Source organism: Python bivittatus, unplaced genomic scaffold (genome assembly GCF_059951505.1).
Source record: "Python bivittatus isolate LINGU-HERP-01145 unplaced genomic scaffold, Pbiv_v1 ctg000690_np1212, whole genome shotgun sequence".
Classification (NCBI taxonomy): Eukaryota; Metazoa; Chordata; class Lepidosauria; order Squamata; family Pythonidae; genus Python; species Python bivittatus.
The window spans coordinates 6,292,289-6,319,405 of NW_028277096.1; the positions used below are offsets into that span (position 1 = coordinate 6,292,289).

Sequence of the window (27,117 nt, forward strand, 5' to 3'; positions counted from 1 at the left end):
ACCTTTTCCAATCCCGTGGCCACTGTTGTGTTTTCCAAACTTGCTGGCATATTGAGTGCAGCACTTTAACAGCATCATCTTTTAGTATTTTAAATAACTCAGCTGGAATACTGTCATCTCCACTAGCTTTGTTGTTAGCAATGCTTCCTAAGGCCCACTTGACTTCACTCTCTAGGATGTCTGGCTCAAGGTCAGTGACCACACCAGCATGGACATCAGGGACATTAAGATCTTTCTTGTATAGTTCTTCTGTGTATTCTTGCCACCTCTTCTTAATCTCTTCTGCTTCTGTTAGGTCCCTGCCTTTTTGTCCTTTATCATGCCCATCTTTGCACTAAACGTTCCTTTGATATCTCCAATTTTCTTGAAGAGATCTCTAGTCTTCCCCATTCTATTGTTTTCCTCAATTTCTTTGCATTGTTCATTTAAGAAGGCCTTCTTATCTCTCCTTGCTATTCTCTGGAAATCTGCATTCAGTTGCTTATATCTTTCCCTTTCACCCTTGCTTTTCACATTCCTTCTTTCCACAGCTATTTGTAATGCCTCATCAGACAGCCATTTTGCTTTCTTGCATTTCTTTTTCCTTGGGATGGTTTTAGTTGCTGCCTCCTGTACAATGTTACAGACCTCCGTCCATAGTTCTTCAGGCACTCTGTCTACCAAATCTAATCCTCTAAATCTATTTATCACCTTCACTGTGTGCTCACAAGGAATATGATCTAAGTCATACCTGAGTGGTCTAGTGGTTTTCCCTACATTCTTCAATTTAAGCCTAAATTTTGCAGTAAGAAGCTCATGATCTGAGCCACAGTCAGCTCCTGGTCTTGTTTTTGCTGTCTGTATAGAGCTTCTCCATCTTTGGCTGCAAAGTATATAATCAATCTGGTTTCGGTATTGACCATCTGGTGATGTCCATGTGTAGAGTCGTCTCTTGTGTTGTTGGAAAAGAGTGTTTGCTATGACTAGCTTGTTCTCTTGACAGAACTCTATTAGCCTTTGCCCTGCTTCATTTTGTACTCCAAGGCCAAACTTGCCTGTTATTCCGATTACTCCTTGACTTCCTACTTTAGCATTCCAATCCCCTATGATGAAAAGGACATCTTTTTTTGGTGCTAGTTCTAGAAGGTGTTGTAGGTCTTCATAGAACTGGTCAACTTCAGCTTCTTCGGCATCAGTGGTTGGGGCATAGACTTGGATTACTATGATGTTGAATGGTTTGCCTTGGATACGTACTGAGATCATTCTGTCGTTTTTGAGGTTGTACCCCATTACTGCCTTTCCCACTCTCTTATTGACTATGAGTGCAACTCCATTTCTTCTAAGGGTTTCTTGCCCACAGTAGTAGATATAATGGTCACCCGAATTAAATTCACCCATTCCCGTCCATTTCAATTCACTGATTCCCAAGATGTCGACGTTCAATCTTGTCATCTCATGTTTGACCACATCCAGCTTGCCTTGGTTCATAGATCTTACATTCCAGGTACCTATACAATATTGTTCTTTACAGCATCGGACCTTCTTTTCGCTTCCAGATACATCCACAGCTGAACGTCCTTTCGGCTTTGGCCCAGCCGCTTCACTCTTTCTGGAGCTAATTGGAAATGCCCTCCGCTCTTCCCCAGTAGCATATTGGACACCTTCCGACCTGAGGGGCTCATCTTCCGGCGTCATATCTTTTAGCCTTTTAACATTGTCCATGGGGTTTTCTTGGCAAGGATACTGGAGTGGGTTGCCATTTCCTTCTCCAGTGGACCACATTTTGTCAGAACTCTCTGTCATGACCTGTCCGTCTTGGGTGGCCCTGCACGGTATAGCTCATGGCTTCACTGAGTTACGCAAGCCCCTTCGCCACGACAAGGCAGTGATCCATGAAGGGGTTCTTTAACTTATAGTGTTGTTTTATACAAAGAGTTGCTTTTCCATAACTTGGTCCCATTGCATTTCTTGTTATTATTAGAAATAGAACTTCCCCTTGACATAGGGATCCTGAGGAAAGAGATATATGAGTGCCTTTTTTAAGTCACACTGGATTGCAGTAACGCTGTGACTGAAAGCGCCTTCCTATTCTCATTTAATATTCGAAGTTAGAGAATGCACAGATTTACCATCACACCTGCCTCTCAAGTGCTACTAGATGTTCTTGATAAAGGAAAAAGGCAGCATCCAGTTCTGATAAGTCATTACAGAGCTGCTTCGTACATCATGATTTCCATGGCACACTTAAAATACTATGTGAATGCAATTATGCACTACATAATTAGCATCTTGGAACAAGCTGGAGTTTGCTGTTCCATGTTGTAAGCAACAGCAAAATCCAGCAGAGGGCAGAAGGACACAGTCTTCAGCCTCCTTTCCCCCAAGTGCCTATGGGCACCATGTTGCTGATCGCAGGGTGACACAATTACTTAAATTCCTCTGAAAAACAGTGCAATTATGCCTCCATGGGCTTGTATATTTGTTTCATTTAAGGCTTTGATGTGCTACTTGAAATCATCCGTATTTTGTGGAATACCGATATCCTGAGTGCATCTCTTTCAAAAAGTATTATGATTCATGTGGTTGGAATATGTGGTCAAAACTTATGCCCTCTTAAGAATTAAGAATAGTTTCTATATGGTTTTATGGCACCAGTATGTATATACGTGACTCAGTATGTAGGAGCTTTCCAGTCTGAAACTTTTTTTCAGTAAATATTCATAGCCAGTTCTAAATGGTTCCCTCCAGATAATGTAAAACAGGGAAATGCATCAGAGTCTGAACTGTTTTTTATGATGAGGATTGGTTTAGTAATTTATTCCTTTGTAGCACAGATTAGCCCTATTTAATCAGGTAGTGAATTGCTGTTTACCTTCGCTTCCGTGGATCCTCCTGCCTTTACTCAACTCAAATTCATCCAAATCTAAGTAGAGGATTTTATTGAAGCAGAACCCCTGCAGTACATTTTGTTACCTGTGGTTTTGTCAGTCTTAAAATCCTCTTCAGTCATGGAGGCCTCCTGAGGGAGTATGCTATCTTTCAGCAGCTTGGATCTTCTCCTATCAGGACCTTTTCTGATAAATGATAGCACTGGCATGCCTTGTCATCTATAACTGCATTAGGAGTTGGGTGAGGTGGAGTGTCTGATTTCACCCTGGAATATTAAATTGGGTCTGCACTTTCTGATTCAGGATATAATCTTTTTTTTTTGGTATACCTCTGCAATTTAATCCCCTAATCTCTTGAACAGGCTAAGGACAAGTTGTTTTATCCTTGTCAGTTGCTGACAAAAATCAGCCTTGTACAAACATGGGCTCGCTATGAACACACATGAACTGATCACACTGGTTCCACATTGTACTCTGTATGCTCGTGCTCATCTGATTGTTTAGATTCTTTCAGGAAGTAAATGCAAGGCTTAGCTCTTCTTTGGCAGAGGTGGGACAAAGAGCTGACATTCAAGCCAAAAATGGTTGTGATTGGACATTAGGACAAACTTACTATCTGATAGGGTAGTTGTACCTTGGACTAACAATTCAAGGACATCTTGATTGGAGACTTGGCTGGAACACTGTAGAAGTTAACAATAGAATTTATGTAGTGAACCTGAATGAAGGGAGATTCAGGAAATAAGAAAGAAGGAACTTTTTCATACAGCTCACAATCTATGTAATTCACTGCACAATATGTGGTAATAGCCACCTACTCAGTAGTCATTCATATTCATAGCAGAACAAGCTATCAGTAGCTGCCAGTCATGATCTAGTATCAGAGGCAATATACTTTACTAAAGAGCACTGGAAGAAGTTATTGCTCTGGTATCCTACTTGTGGGCCTCTCTGAGGAATGTTAGCTGGCTACTTGGGGAAAAGAGAATGTAGGACTGTCTTTGGCTGGGTTTTTTAATGATATGAAGGTTGGATTAACAACATAGATTCTTCTAATTAGCAAAAATGAGTGGGATCTGTCCCCCACTTGATGAAGAACTGGATAATGTTAGTATTAATTTGTACTTTTGCAAGCAAGGCAATTTCAAGGGATCTCTACAATTCAATCTTCATTTGGAGTTTATAACATCAGTTCTTATTCAAGAAAAAAATAGAAACATATTGATAATGGGTATAGGGATTTGAGATGAGAGCAGGTATTCCCCTATGGTTTCTCTCCCTGTGCCTACCCCATACCCCTTCAAGAGTCTGTCCTACCATAAGCTTTGATTTTCAAAACCTTTGGAGCTGATTCAAAAAAAAAAAGTCATACAATAGATCCTATCTGAAAGGTCAAAGAACTGCAAAGCAATTTCCGTAGAGGTATGAGTAAAACAGTAGTCTTGTGCCATTTTAAAGAGTAACAGATTTGATATGTCATAAGCTTTTCTGGATCCATGAAAGTTGTGACCATAATACATGGATTAGATTTCAAAATGTCACACGATTCTTGGTGGTAAATATACTCTCCTATCATCTTGCTGTTTCTGACTTGTTTCAAAATATGTCCACCTTTCATGCAGATTTTTCTCAAATGTATATTGTTAAATTATGCATCCAATCAACACCCACCTACCCCTTGCTATTTGAATAGTGAGCCATTATGTATGCCGAATTTCACCTTCTGTGCAGGATTTGATTTTTACATCCTTTGTTCCTATAGTTTGCTTAATGATGTAATTAGCATAAATTGCAGTAATAGCAGTATAAATAAAGATTGCCAGAGAAAACTGGTAAAAATCCAAAACCTCACCTGAGAAGTTCTTTTGAGTCCTGCTAAGCCTCGATTATAATTCTACCTCATTAAAGCTCTTCTTGTAAATAGAAAAACACATAATTTCCCATATAATCAGCTTCGTTTCAGCAGCTAATGAAATTTTCCTGTTTTCTCTACAATCCTGCTTCCCCCCTCCCCCCCAGTATACTAGCCCTTTCAGTGGCTTTCTTTGATTACACTGCCATCTGTGTCTGGGACAATCTGAGTTTATCTCTCCAACATCACATTTATCACATTCGTAGACTGATTCTAAAAAAGGATTTACTATCTTCTGCTTTTTTAAAAAGTCTAATCCTTTATTTGAATCATCAGGAGAGTCCTATGGGATCAGACTGAAAGCCCTATTTAGGGTGACCCAGTCCCTTCTGGGTGAGAGGGGGGGAGTGGCAGAATCATCTTCAGAGCTGCTATGCGGATTATTCTGGCTAAAATGGTGGATAAAGTTGCTCAGATCCACTCCACCTGGGCAGGTCTGGACAGAGAGCCTGAGGCTCAGTCTTGTGATGTGATTTGGGGATAAGTTTGAACCACTGACTCCTGAGAAAGTAGACTGGGTTCTCTGTGCTGTCAGTTTGGTCACCTATTTATTGGACTCAGGACAGGTTCTGAAAGCAACCAAGGAAGTGATCTATGGTTGAATGCCTGCTGTGGTGTCAGCCTCTTTGAGGGAGGGGTTGCATACCGTCCTTGAAGGAGGCAGTGGTGCATCCTCTTCTCAAGAGGCCATCCTTGGACCCAATAATTTTAGATAACTATCATCCTGTCTCCAACCTTCCCTTTTTTAGGGAAGGTTGTTGAGAAGGCATTTGGCCTATACTTGATGAGAATTCTGGAGGAAGCAGATTATCTACACTCATTTCAGTTTAGTTTCAGGATGGGATTTAGTATGGTGACAGACTTGGTCAAGCTTGTAGATGACCTGTGGGATGTCAAAATGGAGGTGATGCATCCATCCTTGTGCTCCTTGATCTCTCAGCAGCTTTAGATACCATCAACTATAGTATCCTTCTGGGTTGGTTCCAGGGGTTGGGGATAAGGGGCACCTTTTTATGGTAGTTCTCTTATTTCCTTGGGGCCAGTTTCACTCAGTGTTGGTTGAGGAAGATCCCTGTTTTATTCAATGTCTACATTGAACTGCTGAGTTGAGTCATTTGCCAGTTTGAGGTTCAATACACTGATGATACCCAATTATATCTTTCAACCCCAGGTCAGGCCAGTGAGGCTGTCAGGTTTTTGTCCCAGTGATTGGAGGCTGTGTGGATTTGGATGGGGAGGGACCGTCTCCAATTCAATTCTGCCAAAACCAGTGGCTGTGGATGTTAGGGCCACTTAGATCTGGGGATGCTCCATCTTTAACCTGGTTGGGTAGCACTTTCCCATTCAAGAGTGATGCACAATCTGGCTGTCTTCCTGGACTCACAGCTCCTATTCGATGAACAGGTGGCAGCTGTGGCCAGGAAAACCTTTGCACAGCTTCATTTAGTGCACCAGTTGCTCCCTTTCCTAGATCAGGAGGTACTTCAGACAGTCATGCTCTAGTCACCTCACGGCTCAATTACTGCAACATGCTCTACATCGGGCTGCCCTCGAGGAGCATTTGGAAGCTTTAAGTGGTCCAGAATGCAGTGGCACAGGCAGTAATGGGCATGCCTTGATATGCCCATGTGACACCTCTGCTTTGTCAGCTGTAGTGGTTGCCAGTTTGTTTCTGAGTGTGATTCTAGCTGCTCATTATGACCAATAAGCCTTACATGGCATAGGGCCTAGTTACTATTCATTATTTTTTATTTGGATTGTATATTGTTTGTTTTTATTCTGTGAACTCCCCAGAGTCAATTGGAGTTGGCAGTCAAATGAATAACAACAACAACAACAACAACAACAACTTCTGAATGTCCACACTCTGATGAAAGATCTGGATGTTGTAGATGTGGCTGACTGTCTTGTAGTCTGGAAGTGTTCTACAAAGCCCATAAGTTGGACATGAGGGGAGCAAGTTTCCCTAGCTGTAGTTCTCCCAACAACAGATATTGGGTAGGGGAAGCAATAGCCATTATGACTAGTATCTGCTAATAGTTTCCTTCTCCATTAACCTGCCTTATCCCCTTCTAAAGCATCTTGTGGTAACAAATGCTATGCTGATCCAAGTTCATTTAACACCTAAATGCCATACTGTGCTACATCACACCATTTGCAGTGGCCAAATGTAGTCACGCCATAGAGATAACTCTTCTTGGTTTTTTGTTGAGTTCCTTTCCCCCTTAGAGTTTCTTTTTCTTCTCCATAATTTCAGACTGCACATGATTTTCTTTCGTTTTATTAAAGCCCTTGAATTAATCTGATTCTGGGTTAGGGAATTTAATTTGTGGGCATACTGTGGTTTGAATGAAACCGTTTTCCACATTTAGCTGCCATAATAAACTATAACTTTTTTTTTTTTATAAATGTTTTTTTATTTTTACAACAAACACAAAACATACATGAACAAACAAAAACATAAAAAGGCATAAAAAAAGCATCTTCCATTTTATACCGTGTGTCAACCAGTTACCAACTCGTTGGTGCCCCTTTCATAATCTTAAATTCTCATATCATCTATTCAAAATATACTTGTATACTTATCAATAAACAATTATTAATCATTCATAGCTAATCTATAGAATCATTTATTACAAAAATTTTTAACTTTCAATAGGATTAGTAATACATTTTCATCTATCGATTATATGTGTATATATATAATAGTTAATATCAAATTTCTATTATAAAATTTCCTAATCCATTACATTACTATATTTTCTCATCTAATCATTAATAAAAACAAATCCCGTGTCATATAAAATTACTTATCTTCTTACTCTAATATCAAATCTCAATTTAACTCATCTCTGCACATTCCATAATTTTCAATAACTTCCTCCTGCATAAGTACTTTTTAATTTTTCAAATTCTTAAAAGTTACAGTTCTAACCAGTATCAGTTACAGTATCAGTTACGGTTCTAACCAGGTTACAGTTCTAACCAGATTCTTCACTACATGTTTCAACAAAAATGTCTCTAGTTTAAAATCTATATGTTACTATATTCAACCATATATAAATTTTAGTCTAATCTCTTAAGACATTTACAATCAAATACAATTTTTAACTATACATCTCAGATTTATACTTTATTCCAGCGCTTGCATAATTTTGAGTTCACCCTTTTCATTCAATATCCCAAAATATCTAGCTGTTTATTCCTTTTTCTATGTTATTGGATAAGAGAAAGCAATAATAAATGTCCTTTCAAACATTCTGCTTTTTAAAGCTTCTGTCAGTTCCATCATTGTTGTATTCCCCTCGTTTTTCTTTAAACATCTGAAGTAGTTTCTTTCAGTGTTGTTTTACTTCTTCTTTTTGTGCATTCTCTTAATACGATTTTCCATTATAATCTTGTATAATCTTTTTCTCACCCTCAGTGCCAAGAACAAGTCTGTCCCTCTTCATTTATCAGTTGATTAACCCTTTTAATTCTCAGTTTATAGGCCTCACAATAATTCTGTTTAATGCTTCTGATTTCTTGTACTATTTCTTCCTTTTCCATTGATCCCATTTTATGTTTAATTAAGTCCATTTTAGCTTTAATATCTTTTTTTCTTTTTTTTTGCGGGAATTTCTGCAGCTCTTCTTCCAGTTTTTTATAGTCATCCTCAATAGTTTAAAGATCTTTTTCTACATTGTGTTTCTCGTATAGTCTATTGTCTTGATAAACCTTCATTGAGTCAAAGGATTCTTTATCTTTGTTCTTGCCAAAAATAAGAGAAAAAAAGAAGCAAAAGGAGAAAAATAAAAGAAAAAAGAAAAAAAAAAGGAGAGGAGGGGAGAGACTAAGTCTCTTTAAAAAAAAATCCAACTGGGAGGGGGGAATGGAGAGCAAAGCAGAGCTTCTAGCAGAAAAAAGAGCTACTGCCACTAATCAAGGCTCTTGTGACTAGCTCAAACTTTCCATCTTGATATTTTCAAAATCGCTTTCAACTCCACTTTCTTGTTTATAGTTACGGATGGCACCTGTATAAACATGCACATCCCACTATCTTTTTAGAAAGCACAGAGTCCTTGAGCATGCGTCACAATGGAAGGAAAAAAGCACTAAGTCGCGCCTCTAGATGGCAGTGCAACTTTCTTTCATTTACTTTCTCTTAACTCCACTTTCCCCATTTCAAAATCAAAAAGTATAAATTTCTTATAACAATAAAGAAATCTTAGTCAAAAAAAAGGCTTAAAATAAAGAATTATTGAATATTAAAAAGAAAAAGCCAATCCAGTTAAAAAATATATTTTTTTAAAAGAAAAACATCTTGTCAATTCCACTAAAAAGGGAAAGTTGAAAAGAAATTTTTTTTTTCCCTTCTTTTTTTTATAAGATTCAATCTCGCCGCTTAATCCACTTTTCTTCACTTTTAAAAATCTCTTTAAGTTACTTAAGGTGTTCTCTAAGAATAGTTGAATAATAAAAGTCCATCTCACCCAGTTGACACCCCTCTCTTCCTTCTTCCTTTGGAGCTGTCCCGGCTTTCGCAGCCATTTTTGGCTGGCTCTCCTCCGCCAGCTTCAAGAGCTTCTCCCGGGATCAATCTGGAACTTGCGGCATCCCTGAGATCCGCGGGACGCGCCCTTTACGATCGCCATCTCTTCGGGACGGCTTAGGTCCGTCGGGACCGTCCAGGGGAGGAGATATCAGCTGCGATCCTGGGAACCCAGGATCGCCCGCCGTATCGCCGCGACGCCAGCTCCGCCCTCCCATAAACTATAACTTTTGAGTGTGGATCAGAGGGTGTGAACTAATCTCATTCAACTTGTCCAATCCCCTGCTAGTACAACATGACCCTTTAAGGGTCTATACTCAGAACTTTTAATGAAGGAGAATCAGTATCTTCTGAAGAAGTTTGTTTCATTGTCAAAAGGTTGATCGCATTTAAATATTGTTAAAGTTTAGTTGAAATCTTTCTTGTCATTTGAATCTGTTAGTTTGGGTCCTGTGTTCTGGAGCAGTAGAAACAATTTTGTTCTATGTTCTATGTGCGAAGCCTTAAAATACTTAAAGGCTGTTATCATATTGTCTCTTTGTTGTCTATTCTAGTTAAATTTAAGAAGTTCACCCTTTCCTCATAAGATTTTGTACAATTTTAAAGGGGGAAAATGGTAGAGAAAGTGAAAGCCATGCCTGACTGGTAATCATCCAAACCATGATTTTGAGGTCATTTGAATATATCCCTCCCTCCTTATAAAATGGTACAGGTAGTCCCCAGTTACATCCATTCGTTCAGCAGCTATTCAAAGTTATGATGTTACTGAAAAACATGGACTTATGACCGGTCCTCGAAGTTCTGGCCATAGCAGCGTCCCTGGGGTCACATGATCAAAATTTGGGCACTTAGCAACCAGCTCTCATTTATGACCATGCCACCGCCCCCAGCTGACCTTTGTCTTCTTCACCTGCCTCCCCTCTGCTGGGCTCACCAATGCCAGCTGGCTGCAAGTCCTGTGGCGCAGGGGCTCTGTCACCCTTGTCACCTCTGGCAGCTTTTGGCCGAGTAGTGCTTGTAACAGGACAGCACCATCTCCAAGCTGGGTAGGGCTCCTCTCACCCTTTAGTGAGTGCAGTGTGTGGAGCAGGGCCAGCTGAGTCTCACAAGCCTATGGCTGAGGCAGCGCTTCACCAGGAGGGCATCGGATGGTGCCGGCAGCAGGAGCAACAGCTGAATGGCCTGCTGCTCCTGCTGCCGGCACCATCCGATGCCCCCCTGGTGAAGCGCTGCCTCAGCCATGGGCTTGTGAGACTCAGCTGGCCCTGTTCCACACACTTACTAGCAAAGTTAGTGCCATAGCCACCCTGCCACCAGGCATCACAGCCACACAGTGAGGCAATGCAAAAACGTCCCTGCTCACTGCCTGGCAGGAGGATTCCCCCAGCTGGCAGTGGCATATGGCGCAGAGGACTTGCAGCCCTGGCTCCTTCCATTCCTGGCAGGGTGGTGGAACCTGCCCGTGGCATCTGCCCATGCTCCCTAGTACCCACCTGCAGTAGCTGCCCACCCATCTGTGCTCCATAGTGCTCGCAGCACCCACCACACTCCATAATGCCAGCCTGCTTGCCTGGGACTCCCACATCTTCCAACGTCGCAGTCATGTGAGATCCTCACTTAACTCGTGCAATCCTGGGGTTACAGTGGCAACTGGGACTGTCGAGATTACAATCACTAAACTATGCAGTGACATCATGTCATGCTTTATGACCACATCATTTAGTGATGGAAATTCCCAATTGCCATTGTAACCTGAGGACTACCTGTATGTGAAAATTGATGCATTAAGAAATAAGTGTTCAATTGGGATTATCGGTCAGGAATTATTTTAATCTCTTGAAATCCCCTTCCTAACATATTTTTATTGTTTAGAAGAAATAAATCTGTATAATGTGAATAAGATTGACAAACAACAGTCTGGTTTTCTGATATGTAAAGATGGAACCCATCAGATATCCTGAAGAGGCCTACTGAAAAGATAGTTGGATGACCAACTATACTTCCAGGCTACATCTTTTTGGATAGCATGGAATCTGAGTTTGTGTAAGCTCAGCTCTTTTATAGATGTCCCACATTGTGGATAAGTGACATGTGTCCGTCCTTCTTAAGATTTGGTCTTTCCATTTTTTCCCTCAGTTGTCTTCCAACCTTCATAGCCTATAGTCTATAACTGTGGGATGATTCTTTTTCTTCAGTAGACAGCTGAGAAAGCACAACATCTCAGCTGTGTTGAGAAAAGTGTCCCATTTTGGTTTGGACGGGACAAAAAAGGATGAGTATAGAACAAAAGCTAAATGTAGTTTGACATAACTTAAGCCTAAAAATTATATTAATTTGATGCACACCACTCATATACTGCATTTAGCAGCAACCTTTGGAGAAGCTATGCATGCCTTACATCTTTTGGGAGGTCTCATGGGCCACCATGAACTCACACATCTCCAAATTATGTGATCCTTCTCCAGCTACAAGAACTCTGAATGATGTAATGTATTTGATAGAATAAATACAATGCAAAACAGAAGCATCTGGAAGAGAGAGAAGGAAAAGTAAATTCCTCACTCCATATACAGGTGAAACTCAAAAAATTAGAATATCGTGCAAATGTTCATTTATGTCAGTACGGCAACTCAAAAGGTGAAACCAATATATGAGATAGACGCATTACATCCAAAGCGAGATATGTCAAGCCTTACTTTGGTATAATTGTGATGATTATGGCGTACAGCTTATGAAAACCCCAAATTCACAATCTCAGAAAATTAGAATATTACATGACATCAATAACACAAGGATTGGAAATAGAACAATATCGGACCTCTGCAAAGTATAAGCATGCATATGTACTCAGTACTTGGTTTGGGCCCCTTTTGCAGCAATGACTGCTGCAATGCGGCATGGCATGGATGCTATCAGCCTGTGGCACTGCTGAGGTGTTATGGAAGACCAGGATGCTTCAATAGCGGCCTTCAGCTCCACTGCATTGTTCGGTCTCATGTCTCTCATCTTTCTCTTGGCAATGCCCCATAGATTCTCTATGGGGTTCAGGTCAGGCGAGTTTGCTGGCCAATCAAGCACAGTAATCCCATGGTCATTGAACCAGGTTTTGGTACTTTTGGCAGTGTGGGCAGGTGCCAAGTCCTGCTGGAAAATGAAGTCAGCATCCCCATAAGCTCGTCTGCGGAAGGAAGCATGAAGTGCTCCAAAATCTTCTGGTAGACGGCTGTGTTGACCCTGGACTTAATGAAGCACAGTGGACCAACACCAGCAGATGACATGGCTCCCCAAATCAACACAGACTGTGGAAACTTCAGACTGGACTTCAAGCATCGTGCATTGTGTGCCTCTCCATTCTTCCTCCAGACTCTGGGTCCTTGGTTCCCAAATGAGATGCAAAAGTTGCTCTCTTCAGAAAAGAGGACTTTGGACCACTGGGCAACAGACCAGTTCTTTTTTTCTGTAGCCCAGGTAAGACGCTTCTGACGTTGCTTGTTGTTCAGGAGTGGCTTGACAAGAGGAATACGACATTTGAAGTCCATGTCCAGGATCCGTCTGTGTGTGGTGGCTCTTGATGCACTAACTCCAGCCTCAGTCCACTCCTTGTGAAAGTCCCCAACACTTTTGAATGGCCTTTTCCTGACAATCCTCTCCAGGCTGCGGTCATCCCTGCTGCTTGTGCACCTTTTTCTACCACACTTTTCCCTTCCACATAACCTTCTATTGATGTGCTGTGATACAGCACTTTGGGAACATCCAACTTCTTTTGCAGGACTTTCCCTCCTTATGGAGGGTGTCAATGATGGTTTTCTGAACAACTGTCAGGTCAGCAGTCTTTCCCATGCTTGTGGTTCCTACTGAACCAGCCTGAGAGACCATTTAAAGGCTCAGGAACCCTTTGCAGGTGTTATGGATTCATTAGCTGATTAGAGTGGGACACTTTGAGCCTAGAATATTGAACCTTTTCACACTATTCTAATTTTCTGAGATTGTGAATTTGGGGTTTTCATAAGCTGTACGCCATAATCATCACAATTATACCAAAGTAAGGCTTGACATATCTTGCTTTGCATGTAATGCGTCTATCTCATATATTGGTTTCACCTTTTGAGTTGCCGTACTGACATAAATGAACATTTGCACGATATTCTAATTTTTCGAGTTTCACCTGTACAAACTGATGAATGGAGTTCCCTCAGCACACAATGGGACAAGTTTGGAATGTGGGTATGGTACAACACCTTTGTCGTCATTGCAGAGAAAAGTGACACTTGCATTTTGATTATAGGAGATAATCAGATTCTATCCTGCAGTTGTTTCCTTGGCAACTGATACATGCAGGAAGGAAAAAAAAAACGTTGAAAACATTGAAGAAACAATTGGCATGAAATGAACAAAATGTTTTTTGTCTAGAAAGGGCTTTATGGAAGTGCGTTTGCATAAATATTTTCCCACTTGTTCATACTACAATTTCAGATGTATTCTTAAGCAGTTAAAGCAGCGGATACATTGACTACAGGTGTGTGAACCCAGTAGCTGTTCTGCTTTCTTCATGGTTCTGCCTTTGTCAGATTGAGAAACAAATTGTGCCTAGGTGGGAATGTCTCCTATCCTCAAACAAATGTAGGCCAATAATATACACAGTCTGACTATCTCAACAGTATAGTTAGGGGAGAATCTGATTCTATTTTTGTACCTTTAACTTTGCTTGCTAGCATTAGATAGAAACTCAGTTTCCACTTTTTAAAAACTGAGGAATAGTTTCCACAGTTTGCCTGCAAGGTGTTCCTGCTTTTCTTTTTTCTTTTTCCCTAGAAGTTAAATCTGAAGAGACCTTCCTTTTTTTCTATCGGTTGACATCTGCTGGTATTAGACTGTATTTGCCAGCTTCTCTCACCCCATCCAAAGCTGGAATTGCATTTACTAAAAGCTGATACAATCATAGGGTTTTGGCTATGGGAGGAGCTGAGTTTTTCAACTATGATAATTTGACTATTATATCTGGAAACCGCTGCTTTGCTCAGCTATTCAGATCTCATTTATTAATTCAACAGAATGAAGGTGGTCAGATCTTGAGAGAATAGAGTGGATTGTTTCTCTTGAAGTTCCAAGTGTGTGCACATGTAGGGACCAAGTGCTATATTTGAAAACTTCCTCATGTGTTCTCACCCTGCTCCTTGTTACGCTTTGTCTTTGCCTGCAGATAAAGATAAGAACAATCCATAAGTATTTTACTTTTGTTTACCTTGTGTTGGAGATCCTTTGGAAGAAAATTTCCAAAGGCAGAACACAAAAAGGAAAACAAACAAACTATAAAGCAGACAATGCGATGGCCACTTTTGGTCATAAATTGAATTGGTGACAATTAATGCTTTCAAATGACGATTGTATTGAATGAAGGTGGTTAGCTATGCTGTACAGTTAGAGTAGGGAAAATCCAAGTTCAAATTGCATTAAGCTGAATTCATTAGATGACTTTTGGCTGGTCAGTCCTTCTTAGCCTAACCAACATCATGGCTAGATAGGATAAAATTAAGTGAGAAAGTGCTATGCATACCATGGTGATCTCCTGGAGAATAGGAGTTCCAGAAAAACATCTACTTCTGCTTCATTGACTATGCAAAAGCCTTCGACTGTGTGGATCACAACAAACTCTGGCAAATTCTTAAAGAGATGGTGGTACCAGACCACCTTACCTGTCTCCTGAGAAATCTGTATGTGGGCCAAGAAGCAACAGTTAGAACCGGTCACGGAACAACCGATTGGTTCAAAATAGGGAAAGGAATACGACAAGGCTGTATACTGTCACCCTGCTTATTTAACCTATATGCAGAGTACATCATGAGAAATGCCAGGCTGGAAGAATCACAAGCTGGAATTAAGATTGCAGGGAGAAACATCAACAACCTCAGATATGCAGATGATACTACCCTAATGGCAGAAAGTGAAGAACTAAAGAGCCTCTTGATGAGGGTGAAAGAGGAGAGTGCGAAAGCTGGCTTGAAACTCAACATTAAAAAAACTAAGATCGTGGCATCTGGACCCATCAATTCCTGGCAAATAGAAGGGGTAGAAATGGAAGCAGTAACAGACTTCATTTATTTGGGCTCCAAGATCACCGCAGACGGAGACTGCAGCCATGAAATTAAAAGACGCTTGCTCCTTGGGAGGAAAGCTATGGCAAACCTAGATAGCATATTAAAAAGCAGAGACGTCACCTTGCCGACAAAGATCCGCATAGTCAAAGCTATGGTTTTTCCAGTAGTAGTGTATGGCTGTGAGAGCTGGACCATAAAGAAGGCTGAGCGCCGAAGAATTGATGCCTTTGAACTGTGGTGCTGGAGAAGACTCTTAAGAGTCCCCTGGACTGCTAGGAGGTCAAACCAGTCAATCTTAAAGGAAATCAACCCTGACTGCTCATTGGAAGGATTGATCATGAAGCTCAAGCTCAGATACTTTGTTCACCTAATGCGAAGAGAGGACTCTTTGGAAAAGACCCTGATGCTGGGAAAGATTGAAAGCAAAAGGAGAAGAGGACGGTAGAGGATGAGATGGTTAGATAGCATCACTGAAGCAATGAGCATGAAACTGAGCAAACTCAGGGAGGCAGTGGAGGACAGGAAGGCCTGGTGCGGTATGGTTCATGGGGTCACGAAGAGTCGGACACGACTTAACGACTGAACAAAACAAATATATCTAATGAATAAATAAAATGCTGTTCCATAAACATAAGCACTCATGAATAGCCCAGAGAAAGTCTTCCACTCAAAAACCACTAGCATTTTCCAATGGGTTTTTTCTTTCTACAAGAACTCCATTGAGGACAAGACAGAATAGCTACTGATTACCGTTGAGTGGAAGTAGGAGCCCTGGAAGCACAGTCAATCCACTGGCTGAGGTGTCACAGAATTACAGAAGCATGGCTCTTTAGGTCTTGGCTTGAGATTCATATCAATAATGCAGCAATCCGTTTCGCAGCTGTCGGTAATTGGGATGTCAGAAGCAAAAGTGTTGGTTGTTGTAATACTCCTCTTCGTTTGTCTTTCAGGGGAGCTGTACAGAGCCTCTCTGAGGAAACATCGCTATCCTGCACAGGGCAGCATTGAAATCCATGAGGACAGTGAGGTGAGGTACTACCTGGAACATGCTTCAGGCAGCTCCTGCACCCACAGCAATGCAGTACTCAGATTCTGCCGTGAACATGCTCTGAAGTCTCAGATGTTATAATGCATTGGGGGAAAACAGAATCTTTCGGTTCTCAGTAGTCAAAACTATCTTTGGCTCCAAAATTACATTTGCTGGGCTGTTGTTTAGTTAACTGCTGTAAATCACAACCTTCATCCATGTATTGGGATTTGATTCTCTTCCTGAGAAAGCAGAGCAGAGAGACCGTCCATGGTTTTAATGATAATTTTTAAAGTTTTATTTTATTTATTTATTTCTCATATTTATACAGCCACCTATTTCACAGAAAAGTGACTCTAGGCAACACACAATAAAAATTTTAATGATGGTTTCAAATTATCTTTTACTCTGTAGACTTGAGCTTTTTCTAATGTGGCAAGATGCACTAGAAAATAATAAATTACTCTCCGCAACGACCATATTTCCCATCCTCCACTTTTTCTTGGGTTAATGTCCATGAATAACCTGTAGCTATTGACTATAATAGAGCTTTGCTCTTTCTCTCATAAATGTAGCATAAAACAAAGCTTCTCCTCAAATCTCTAATTTTCCAGATAGAACATTTGTTTCTTTTTCTTTCCCTCTCCAGGAAGGAAGTCAATTGCAGAATTGCAGAACGCACGTCCTGATTCTTGTTCTTCATGGGGGCAACATCCTAGACACAGGAGCAGGGGAGCCCAGCAGCAAGATGGCTGACATCAACACCTTCGCATCTGTATTTGAGAAAGTGACACAGGCCCATTTCCCTTCCTCACTCGGCCATATCGTAATCCGACTTGTTTCCTGTCCAGCTGTTTGCTCTGAAGCCTTCTCCCTCATGGCAAAGTGAGTTCCGTTCCTTCTTAATTATCATAGTACGTATTTCAGTGAACTAGGAAATAAACTTTCTGTGACATTTTGTGAGAAAGGAAATGAGATACACCTTTTGGTAAACCATTCTCTCTCCATGTGCATTTCCACCTGAGAAGTGGGGATAACAGCAGCTTGCCCTGTAGGCTATTATTGTGAAAGAAGTACGAATTGTGAAGCATTTCTGGATTAAAAATGACAGATTAATAAACAGAACAAATAGCAACAGTACTAAATAGTGACATTTCATATAAATGGGAATGTAGAAAAAGTTCTATTTTCAGCTGTGGCCACAGGTGGCTCAGGCTGAATTGGCTGATTCTTTTTTAGTGCCTCTGGCTTTCTGAGGTTCCTACAGGGAATTTTCTCAGCACAGATATATGTATCACAATAGCTTTTAAAATGAAACATAAACCCTAACCCTCTGTAAAACAAAATGTCACTGTTGAGGATAAAATGTTTAGATACTGCACTGCTGGGATTGGTTTAGGCAATACTTATTGTTCTGTGCAAAACTAAAAGAAACTTCTTAACATAAAGCCACCAGATAGGAATGGAGGGGATGGTCCAGGGGATTGATAAATACCCTGATTTATCCGATAAATCCTTTCCAGGAGGAGGAGCTTAGCAAAGGATTGAGTTCCCCCTCTGTTTCATCTGGAGCTTCAACTCATCTGGAGACATAAACACTGAACTTTTTAAGTCTCTTGAGAGGGTCAGCAGCAGAATGTTTTTTGTGCTCCCCCTCTTTAAAACCCCATTTGTGTTCATTAAAAGCAACAGCAGAAACATGGAAGGAACCTAACATACTGAAATAATTCTTGGAGCTATACATTAACTGATTCATGTTACTGCCTTCTATCTGATCATTTTACATACTAAGCCATACTTTGGATGGGATCCAAACTTTGTATGGGATCCCCTTTTTCTGTGGGGCTCAGATAAGAGGCCCCTTTGCTCACTCCTTCTCCCATAAAAGGCTCAGTTTAAATCAGAATTTTCCCTTCCAGACAAAGGGGAAAATATGGTAGTTAAGTTCTTCAGCTTTTTTGAATGGGGAAAGGCAAATGCTTCTTTCTGATTTCAAAATAATTCCTTCCATTGCCTTCCCTGTTAGTAAGAATATTCTAGCTTCAGCTCAGCAAAAGGGGTCCAAAGACCATCAACTAATTAGTAGTTGTAGGTTCTTCCCTCTCCCTTCTCCCTCTTTTGCAGAAAAGAGGGATGGGGAGTGTGCAGTGTTTAGTCATGTCAGAAGAATCTCCCCCCAATTCTTGTGAAAAGAGAGGCAAAGAGCATACTTCATAGAGATGGAAAACAATTGGAATTGACACACAGTTCCCAAAATGCTCCCCCCACCCCAACTCTGTAAACCTAAACATTAGAAATTTTTTCTTCATACTTTTACCATGACAAGCCTGGCAAACCAAATTGTTGTGGGGATAAACTTAGGGGGGCTCCACATATGCCGTCTTGTGCCCTCAAAGAAAAGGTGGGATATGTATGCACTAATAAATAATCAGTTTGCAAGGACTGCACATACACAATAAGCTCATAGAAATTAGCCATGTGTAATCAAACCCTATGGCTGTAGAAATAAAATTTATGGCCATCTTTCTGTATCCTGGGTAATTTTAGACAATCTGTTCTTTGGTGTGTGGATACTTTATATGCTGTAGCAAAGACTGACCGTGTTTCCACTAAGATATTTGCTTATGTACCAATTACCAATTTAGCAGTTGAGGTCTATGAAAGTGGAACAACGATCTCATGACGGAAGCATGGGAATGTGTTAACTGCTCAGGAAAAAACTAGAACAAGAGAGAGTGATGACCCCAAGAATCCAGCAGCCTATGGAATAAACCAAGTGCCCTCTCCCTGCTGATTTTTAGGGAAGCTGAGGACATCTGTGATTCTCAGCAGGAGGAAGAAAAATCTCTTGTTGATTAATTCTTTGGATGTTGTATGCCCTACAAACTAGATTTTATAGGTGCTTGTACTTGACAATTGAAAGGCTGATGGTTGCACATTCTGTTTCTTTGCTCGGAGATAAATATTTTCCTCCTACTTTGGTTCATATGAAAGTTCTGCTGATTAAATATATAAAATGTCAGATATAATTAGAATCTTTAAAACAATTAGTGTTGTTGCTTTTTGCACCGACTGTGAAATGAATTCAGAAGCAGAATGAAAATTTTCTATTCTCCTACCTTCACATCATCAGTTACATCAATATAATTGGCACTAAGTGAGCTGGCTCCTCTGTCAAAATATAGCTCCTGCCCTAATTGCTGTTTTCTGCTATGTCTTTATAGACATTAATTTAGTTAAACGGCCTTGTAAATAATTAGATTTCATCATGTCATTCTGGAGTTCCTCTGCGTTCAGAGATCGTAAAGCAGTCAGTGTTATGTCCTGGGTCAGTTTGACCAAAGGCCTAGAGAAAATGATGCTCTGCAGTCTTCAGAGTGGACACAGCATTTATGTTCTGAGAATCATAAGGCTGAGGTCAAGGAAGGCTGGCATTTAACTGGAACTGAACCAAAACTACTTTTTCTGTTTTTGTCTATTTCATTGGCACTGTCTTCTCTTGCATTTGTCTTTCAATCTGGCTTTGTTTGCACTCACCAACATTATGTAGCCAGATTCATTTTGCAGTTTGTCTCTGACATCACCTAATTTACCACGTGATCCCCAATTGCTCTGTTCCTGGTGACTATTCCAGGAAGACCAAAAAAAAAAAAAAAGAATAGGAGGAATTAATCCTGTACCAGCTAATAAGAGAAATACAAGGATAGTTAACAGGATGTTAAACAAAACAAAAACAATCTTCCCTCTCCTTTGAAAAATCAGTGTTCATCCTTCAATTAAAATGGGACAATATTCAGCATAGCTATATATATAATTAAAGTGAGCAGATATCCTTGAATGGGGAGTGGCATTGAGGGGGGAGGCTCTTAGATAAGGAGGCTCTTAACTGCCCAGCGTTGCTAGGAATCAGGTGGCATATAAATTTAATTATTGTTGTTATTGTCATTATGTTACCCTACTACCATATATATTGCCCAGGTTATATGGAAACTGCAGTCCAACCCTCCTGGAATGTGTCAGATTGAAAAGGGCTATTAGGCTTGAATTTCTTTGAATCTTTCTATCTTTAAATCTGTCATTCACATATTGCATATTTATAGCCAAAATAACTGCCAGAATATCCCAGAGTTCTTTTTCTGCTGTTTTCTAAAAAAAAAAATGCCACCTAGGAGAGATGGCATAGGTTATGCTCCAACAGAAGCCAAGGATTCTGTTTCTAACATTGTTGTTGTTGTTTAGTCGTTAAGTCGTGTCCGACTCTTCGTGACCCCATGAACCATACTGCGCCAGGCCTTCCTGTCCTTCACTGCCTCCCTGAGTTTGCTCAGTTTCATGCTCATTGCTTCAGTGATGCTATCTAACCATCTCATCCTCTGCCGTCCTCTTCTCCTTTTGCCTTCAATCTTTCCCAGCATCAGGGTCTTCTCCAAAGAGATCTCTCTTCGCATTAGGTGGCCAAAATATCTGAGCTTGAGCTTCATTATCGATCCTTCCAATGAGCAATCAGGGTTGATTTCCTTTAAGATTGACTGGTTTGACCTCCTAGCAGTCCAGGGAACTCTTAAGAGTCTTCTCCAGCACCACAGTTCAAAGGCATCAATTCTTCGGCGCTCGGCCTTTTTATGGTCCAGCTCTCACAGCCATACATTACTACTGGAAAAACCATAGCTTTGACTATGCGGATCTTTGTCGGCAAGGTGACGTCTCTGCTTTTTAATATGCTATCTAGGCTTGCCATAGCTTTCCTCCCAAGGAGCAAGCGTCTTTTAATTTCATGGCTGCAGTCTCCGTCTGCGGTGATCTTGGAGCCCAAATAAATGAAGTCTGTTACTGCTTCCATTTCTACCCCTTCTATCTGCCAGGAATTGATGGGTCCAGATGCCATGATCTTAGTTTTTTTAATGTTGAGTTTCAAGCCAGCTTTTGCACTCTCCTCTTTCACCCTCATCAAGAGGCTCTTTAGTTCTTCTTCACTTTCTGCCATTAGGGTGGTATCGTCCGCATATCTGAGGTTGTTGATGATTCTCCCTGCAATCTTAATTCCGGCTTGTGATTCTTCCAGCCTGGCATTTCTCATGATGTACTCTGCATATAGGTTAAATAAGCAGGGTGACAGTATACAGCCTTGTCGTACACCTTTCCCTATTTTGAACCAATCGGTTGTTCCATGACCGGTTCTAACTGTTGCTTCTTGGCCCGCATACAGATTTCTCAGGAGACAGGTAAGGTGGTCTGGTATTCCCATCTCTTTAAGAATTTGCCACAGTTTGTTGTGATCCACACAATCAAAGGCTTTTGCATAGTCAATGAAGCAGAAGTAGATATTTTTCTGGAACTCTCGTGCTTTCTCCATGATCCAGCGAATGTTGGCGATTTGATCTCTAGTTCCTCTGCCTCTTCGAAACCCAGCTTGTACATCCGGTAGTTCTCGGTTCATATATTGCTGAAGCCTAGCTTGTAGGATTTTGAGCATAACCTTGCTAGCATGTGAAATGAGTGCAATTGTGCGATAGTTTGAGCATTCTTTGGCGTTGCCCTTCTTTGGAATTGGAACGTAAAGTGACCTTTTCCAATCCCGTGGCCACTGTTGCGTTTTCCAAACTTGCTGGCATATTGAGTGCAGCACTTTAACACCATCATCTTTTAGTATTTTAAATAACTCAGCTGGAATCCTGTCATCTCCACTAGCTTTGTTGTTAGCAATGCTTCCTAAGGCCCACTTGACTTCACTCTCTAGGATGTCTGGCTCAAGGTCAGTGATCACACCAGCGTGGACATCAGGGACATTAAGATCTTTCTTGTATAGTTCTTCTGTGTATTCTTGCCACCTCTTCTTAATCTCTTCTGCTTCTGTTAGGTCCCTGCCTTTTTTGTCCTTTATCATGCCCATCTTTGCACTAAACGTTCCTTTCATATCTCCAATTTTCTTGAAGAGATCTCTAGTCTTCCCCATTCTATTGTTTTCCTCAATTTCTTTGCATTGTTCATTTAAGAAGGCCTTCTTATCTCTCCTGGCTATTCTCTGGAAATCTGCATTCAGTTGCTTATATCTTTCCCTTTCACCCTTGCTTTTCGCATTCCTTCTTTCCACAGCTATTTGTAAAGCCTCATCAGACAGCCATTTTGCTTTCTTGCATTTCTTTTTCTTTGGGATGGTTTTAGTTGCTGCCTCCTGTACAATGTTACGGACCTCCGTCCATAGTTCTTCAGGCACTCTGTCTACCAAATCTAATCCTCTAAATCTATTCATCACCTTCACTGTGTACTCACAAGGAATGTGATCTAAGTCATACCTGAGTGGTCTAGTGGTTTTCCCTACATTCTTCAATTTAAGCCTAAATTTTGCAGTAAGAAGCTCATGATCTGAGCCACAGTCAGCTCCTGGTCTTGTTTTTGCTGTCTGTATAGAGCTTCTCCATCTTTGGCTGCAAAGTATATAATCAATCTGGTTTCGGTATTGACCATCTGGTGATGTCCATGTATAGAGTCGTCTCTTGTGTTGTTGGAAAAGAGTGTTTGCTATGACTAGCTTGTTCTCTTGACAGAACTCTATTAGCCTTTGCCCTGCTTCATTTTGTACTCCAAGGCCAAATTTGCCTGTTATTCCGATTACTCCTTGACTTCCTACTTTAGCATTCCAATCCCCTATGATGAAAAGGACATCTTTTTTGGTGCTAGTTCTAGAAGGTGTTGTAGGTCTTCATAGAAGCGGTCAACTTCAGCTTCTTCAGCATCAGTGGTTGGGGCATAGACTTGGATGACTGTGATATTGAATGGTTTGCCTTGGATACGCACTGAGATCATTCTGTCGTTTTTGAGGTTGTACCCCATTACTGCCTTTCCCACTCTCTTATTCACTATGAGTGCAACTCCATTTCTTCTAAGGGTTTCTTGCCCACAGTAGTAGATATAATGGTCACCCGAATTAAATTCACCCATTCCCGTCCATTTCAGTTCGCTGATTCCCAAGATGTCGACGTTCAATCTTGTCATCTCATGTTTGACCACATCCAGCTTGCCTTGGTTCATAGATCTTACATTCCAGGTACCTATACAATATTGTTCTTTACAGCATCGGACCTTCTTTTCGCTTCCAGATACATCCACAGCTGAACGTCCTTTCGGCTTTGGCCCAGCCGCTTCACTCTTTCTGGAGCTACTTGGAAATGCCCTCCGCTCTTCCCCAGTAGCATATTGGACACCTTCCGACCTGAGGGGCTCATCTTCCAGCGTCATATCTTTTAGCCTTTTAACATTGTCCATGGGGTTTTCTTGGCAAGGATACTGGAGTGGGTTGCCATTTCCTTCTCCAGTGGACCACATTTTGTCAGAACTCTCTGTCATGACCTGTCCGTCTTGGGTGGCCCTGCACGGTATAGCTCATGGCTTCACTGAGTTACGCAAGCCCCTTCGCCACGACAAGGCAGTGATCCATGAAGGGGTTTCTAACATTAGCCAGTTCAATATCTTTGCCCATCCACTCTTACTTATTAACACAAGTGCTCAGATTTTCAGAATATTGCTTCTGAATCTTCTAACTTAGCTTTTGTGGATAATAGATTTTGATAGGTCAGTTACCTCTCTCCATGAGTTTGTGGAACCCCCTTTTCAAAACTCCCTAAATTAGTGTTTCTCACCACAACTTAATCAGTGGATGTGTGTGTTCATTTAACCTTGCAGAGTGAAATTTGGGTACAGCTGCTCCAGCCCTCACATGATGTTCCTGGAAAGCCTGGCTGATGTCTTCCAGGGCTTCTCTGATGAAGATAAAACAGCAGTGGACTTGAGTGTGCTCCTTACTAAGTCATTTCCCTTGACAGTGGTCATAATGTAATCAGGTGGAAAAAAGAAAGCTACTTTGCAACATTCGCCATTCCTTTGCATGGTGGAACAGGGATGTCTGGGCCTAATGTTGGTACTTGACTGTGCTGCATGTCCCATCAACAGAGTTTTTTTCTCCCCCTACCTGCAGCCATAAGGGATTCAGAGATCCCGTATCCTCTTGAACCCATTATGTGCCTCGATGCTTGCTCTTTTCACTTCCTTTCCTCTCTCCTGGGACACCTTTTCTTCTGCCCCCTCACAGATCTTATATACTTCAAGGCTGCCTTTGGTTATTTCAGAATAAGGGGGAATATACTACTTTTAACCCCAGTATAGCAGAGGACGAATTAAGGCTGTCTCACTCATGGACTGGGGATGAGATGGGGACACAGCAAAAAAAAAAAAAAAAATTGTTAGGCCATGATTGTGCTGTGGTCCAATGCAATTGAGAAGGTCTTAGTTGAATAAAAAAAATATATTGTCAGGCCATGATTGTGCTGTGGTTCAGTGCAATGAGAAGGTCTTGGTTGAATTGGAACAGCCTTCCTGATTTGGCAGTTTTCAGATGGTGTTGTGACTGCAACTCTCAGAATTCCCAGCCAACTTCTGGATAAGAGGAGTGATTAGACTAAGGTTAGAACCTGTATTTGGGAAGGAGCATTATTGCTGGGAAGGATTGCATTTTTCCCACCCTACAGTGTCTAATTGGTAGTCTAATTGCTAATTACTAACCTGCTGTCTAATTACTAGAACAAAGATGTTTTAAATAATGCAGTTGTCCCACCAAAACTTTGCAGGGTCTTGAGATACTGCCTGGTCAACATTAGAGATATTTTGCTGCTTGGCAGCTCTCAGTGGGCTAGATTTCAGCTGCTACATATCTTGAACAATGGATGATGTCTGAAAGTCAACTGATTATTGATAGATTATCAGAAATATAATACAGATTATCAATGTATTACTGAAATTAGCAAAGAGATTTTGTAGCAGTAATTAGGCTTTTAATGGAGCAGTGTTCTCCAACTGACATTGGTTAAGTACCTTGATAATAGGGAGGAGGAAAGTAAAAACCATAAAGGAAAGACAGGAGACTAAAAGAAGTGAGTGAGTGGGTGAGTAGAATGAGGAAGATAGGAACAGGAAAACAGCAGGATTGAAAGAGTTAGAATGGAGCGAAGAGGGGAGAGCACCAGGAACTAGAGTTGAAGAAGGCTGAAGTTCACATTATTTCCTGAACTAAGCAATCAAATCTGGCACAGTACAATTATAATATAATACCTCTTACTTAACCTTTAAAAGACTGCTATAAGGAACAGTGCCCAGTGTTTATAAGCTGGATGGAGTTTGCTTGCATTCTACACTGGACAGATGGTTTTCTATGTCATTTCCCCTATAAAACCTTGATGTGGCTTGGTTTCCTTGCTTCAGCCACTTGGAGCTCCCTTTCTCAGTTGTAGCTGTTCTTGTGAACCTGTGGCAGCAGCATGGGAGGCAGAGGGTCCTGGACAAGGTGCCTGGCCAATCTTTTCTAATCTTGCTGCTCTACATTTTTGCTTCAGAGTTTCCTGGTCTGAAAGCTGGTATGGATGCTTTGTTTCTGGGCTTATTTCGTAGCCATCCCACCTTGTTCTGTATCCTTCTCTGAACTGTAATTTAAAGTTATGCTCTCAGGCTCTGTAAAACTTTTCCCAAGCTCCTTGGATGGAGGGGAATAATAAGAGAGGCTCAACTCAAAAGAGCATTTTTCTGGAACCTTCAGTGTCCTCTCCCAGCTGAAGGTAGCTGATTGCACACTACAGTATTCAGTGTTTCAGCCAGAGGCTTCAGATTGGAATGGGAAGGGATGCCGTTCACAGTAAGGCACCTGTGTTGTATTCAACAGCTCCTGGTTCAATTCCACGTCCAAGATAGGGCTTGGAAACCCTGCAGTCTTGCAAAGCTGCTGCCAGTCACTGTAGACCATACTGAGCTAAATGGCCCAATGGTCTGGATTAGTATAAGGCAGCTTTCTCTGTTCCTGTAGGCACTGTTTGGATGCCCACAAACCAAGGTCATCCTCCAGCCCATACAAGTGCTGTGCCATACTGCCTCCTTGTGGCATCTGATTGGTCATTCACAGAGTAAAGGGAGTACAGTAGAAGGATATGCTTTTCCAGAGAAAAATGGTGAAGCAAAATCTAAGTTGAGCCAAGTGAAAATCTTTAATTCTTGCAAATTGAGCAGCCTGCAAAATGCTTCCATGCCTCCTTGATTTATGCAGGGGGGTTGTTCCAGCTCTCTTTCACAGAGAGCCCTATCTTACCACAATTGCTGAAAACTGATGGCTCAGTCCCTCCATGATGTTGACATGGGAGTTTCTTTGCTTCTTAGGGGCCACACTTTTATTGATGAGTTTTGCCCAGCCACATGGGCAGGATTGCTCCCAACCTTTTTTCACCCAGAATTTGCATTGTGCTGATGAGCATAATGTACAAGCTATGTGAAGAGCAAGGCAGAAAACATAGTGTGCAATTAGCAAGCTGCTTTCACACATTACTGAAACTTCTAAATTGTTCATTTTCCTATGCCTTCGTATTCCTTCACTTTTCCCTTCGTGTGTGTGTACGTGTGTGTGTTATACAGCAGCAATGTTTTGTCAAAAATTCTTAGCAGCTAGTCTCCAGAAATTGTCCACACTAAGGGTAAACATCTTTTCTCCCTACCAAGAACACAAAAGTAAGGAGGATGAAGATGCAATCCAACCATGGCTGCTGCAGTAACTGCTTCCCTTCCCAATTTACCTAAAGTTGTATCCACTTCACCATCTGGCTTTTTATTATTCTCCCTCCATTTAAATTTTCTTCTTTAGTAATCCACTAACC

General features: G+C 41.1%; 1 protein-coding gene across 4 annotated transcripts in view; it reads left to right on the top strand.

Moving 5' to 3' along the window:
- The window catches only part of PITPNM3 (PITPNM family member 3), a 149,099-nt gene that overhangs the window by 85,260 nt on the left and 36,722 nt on the right, over window positions 1-27,117 (top strand). For all 4 annotated transcript variants that reach the window (XM_088152217.1, XM_088152216.1, XM_088152218.1 and 1 more), the window contains 2 exons: window positions 16,356-16,432; window positions 17,082-17,317. In XM_088152217.1, the coding sequence (XP_088008343.1) occupies window positions 16,356-16,432; window positions 17,082-17,317 (313 nt within the window). The remainder of the gene's footprint in view (window positions 1-16,355; window positions 16,433-17,081; window positions 17,318-27,117) is intronic.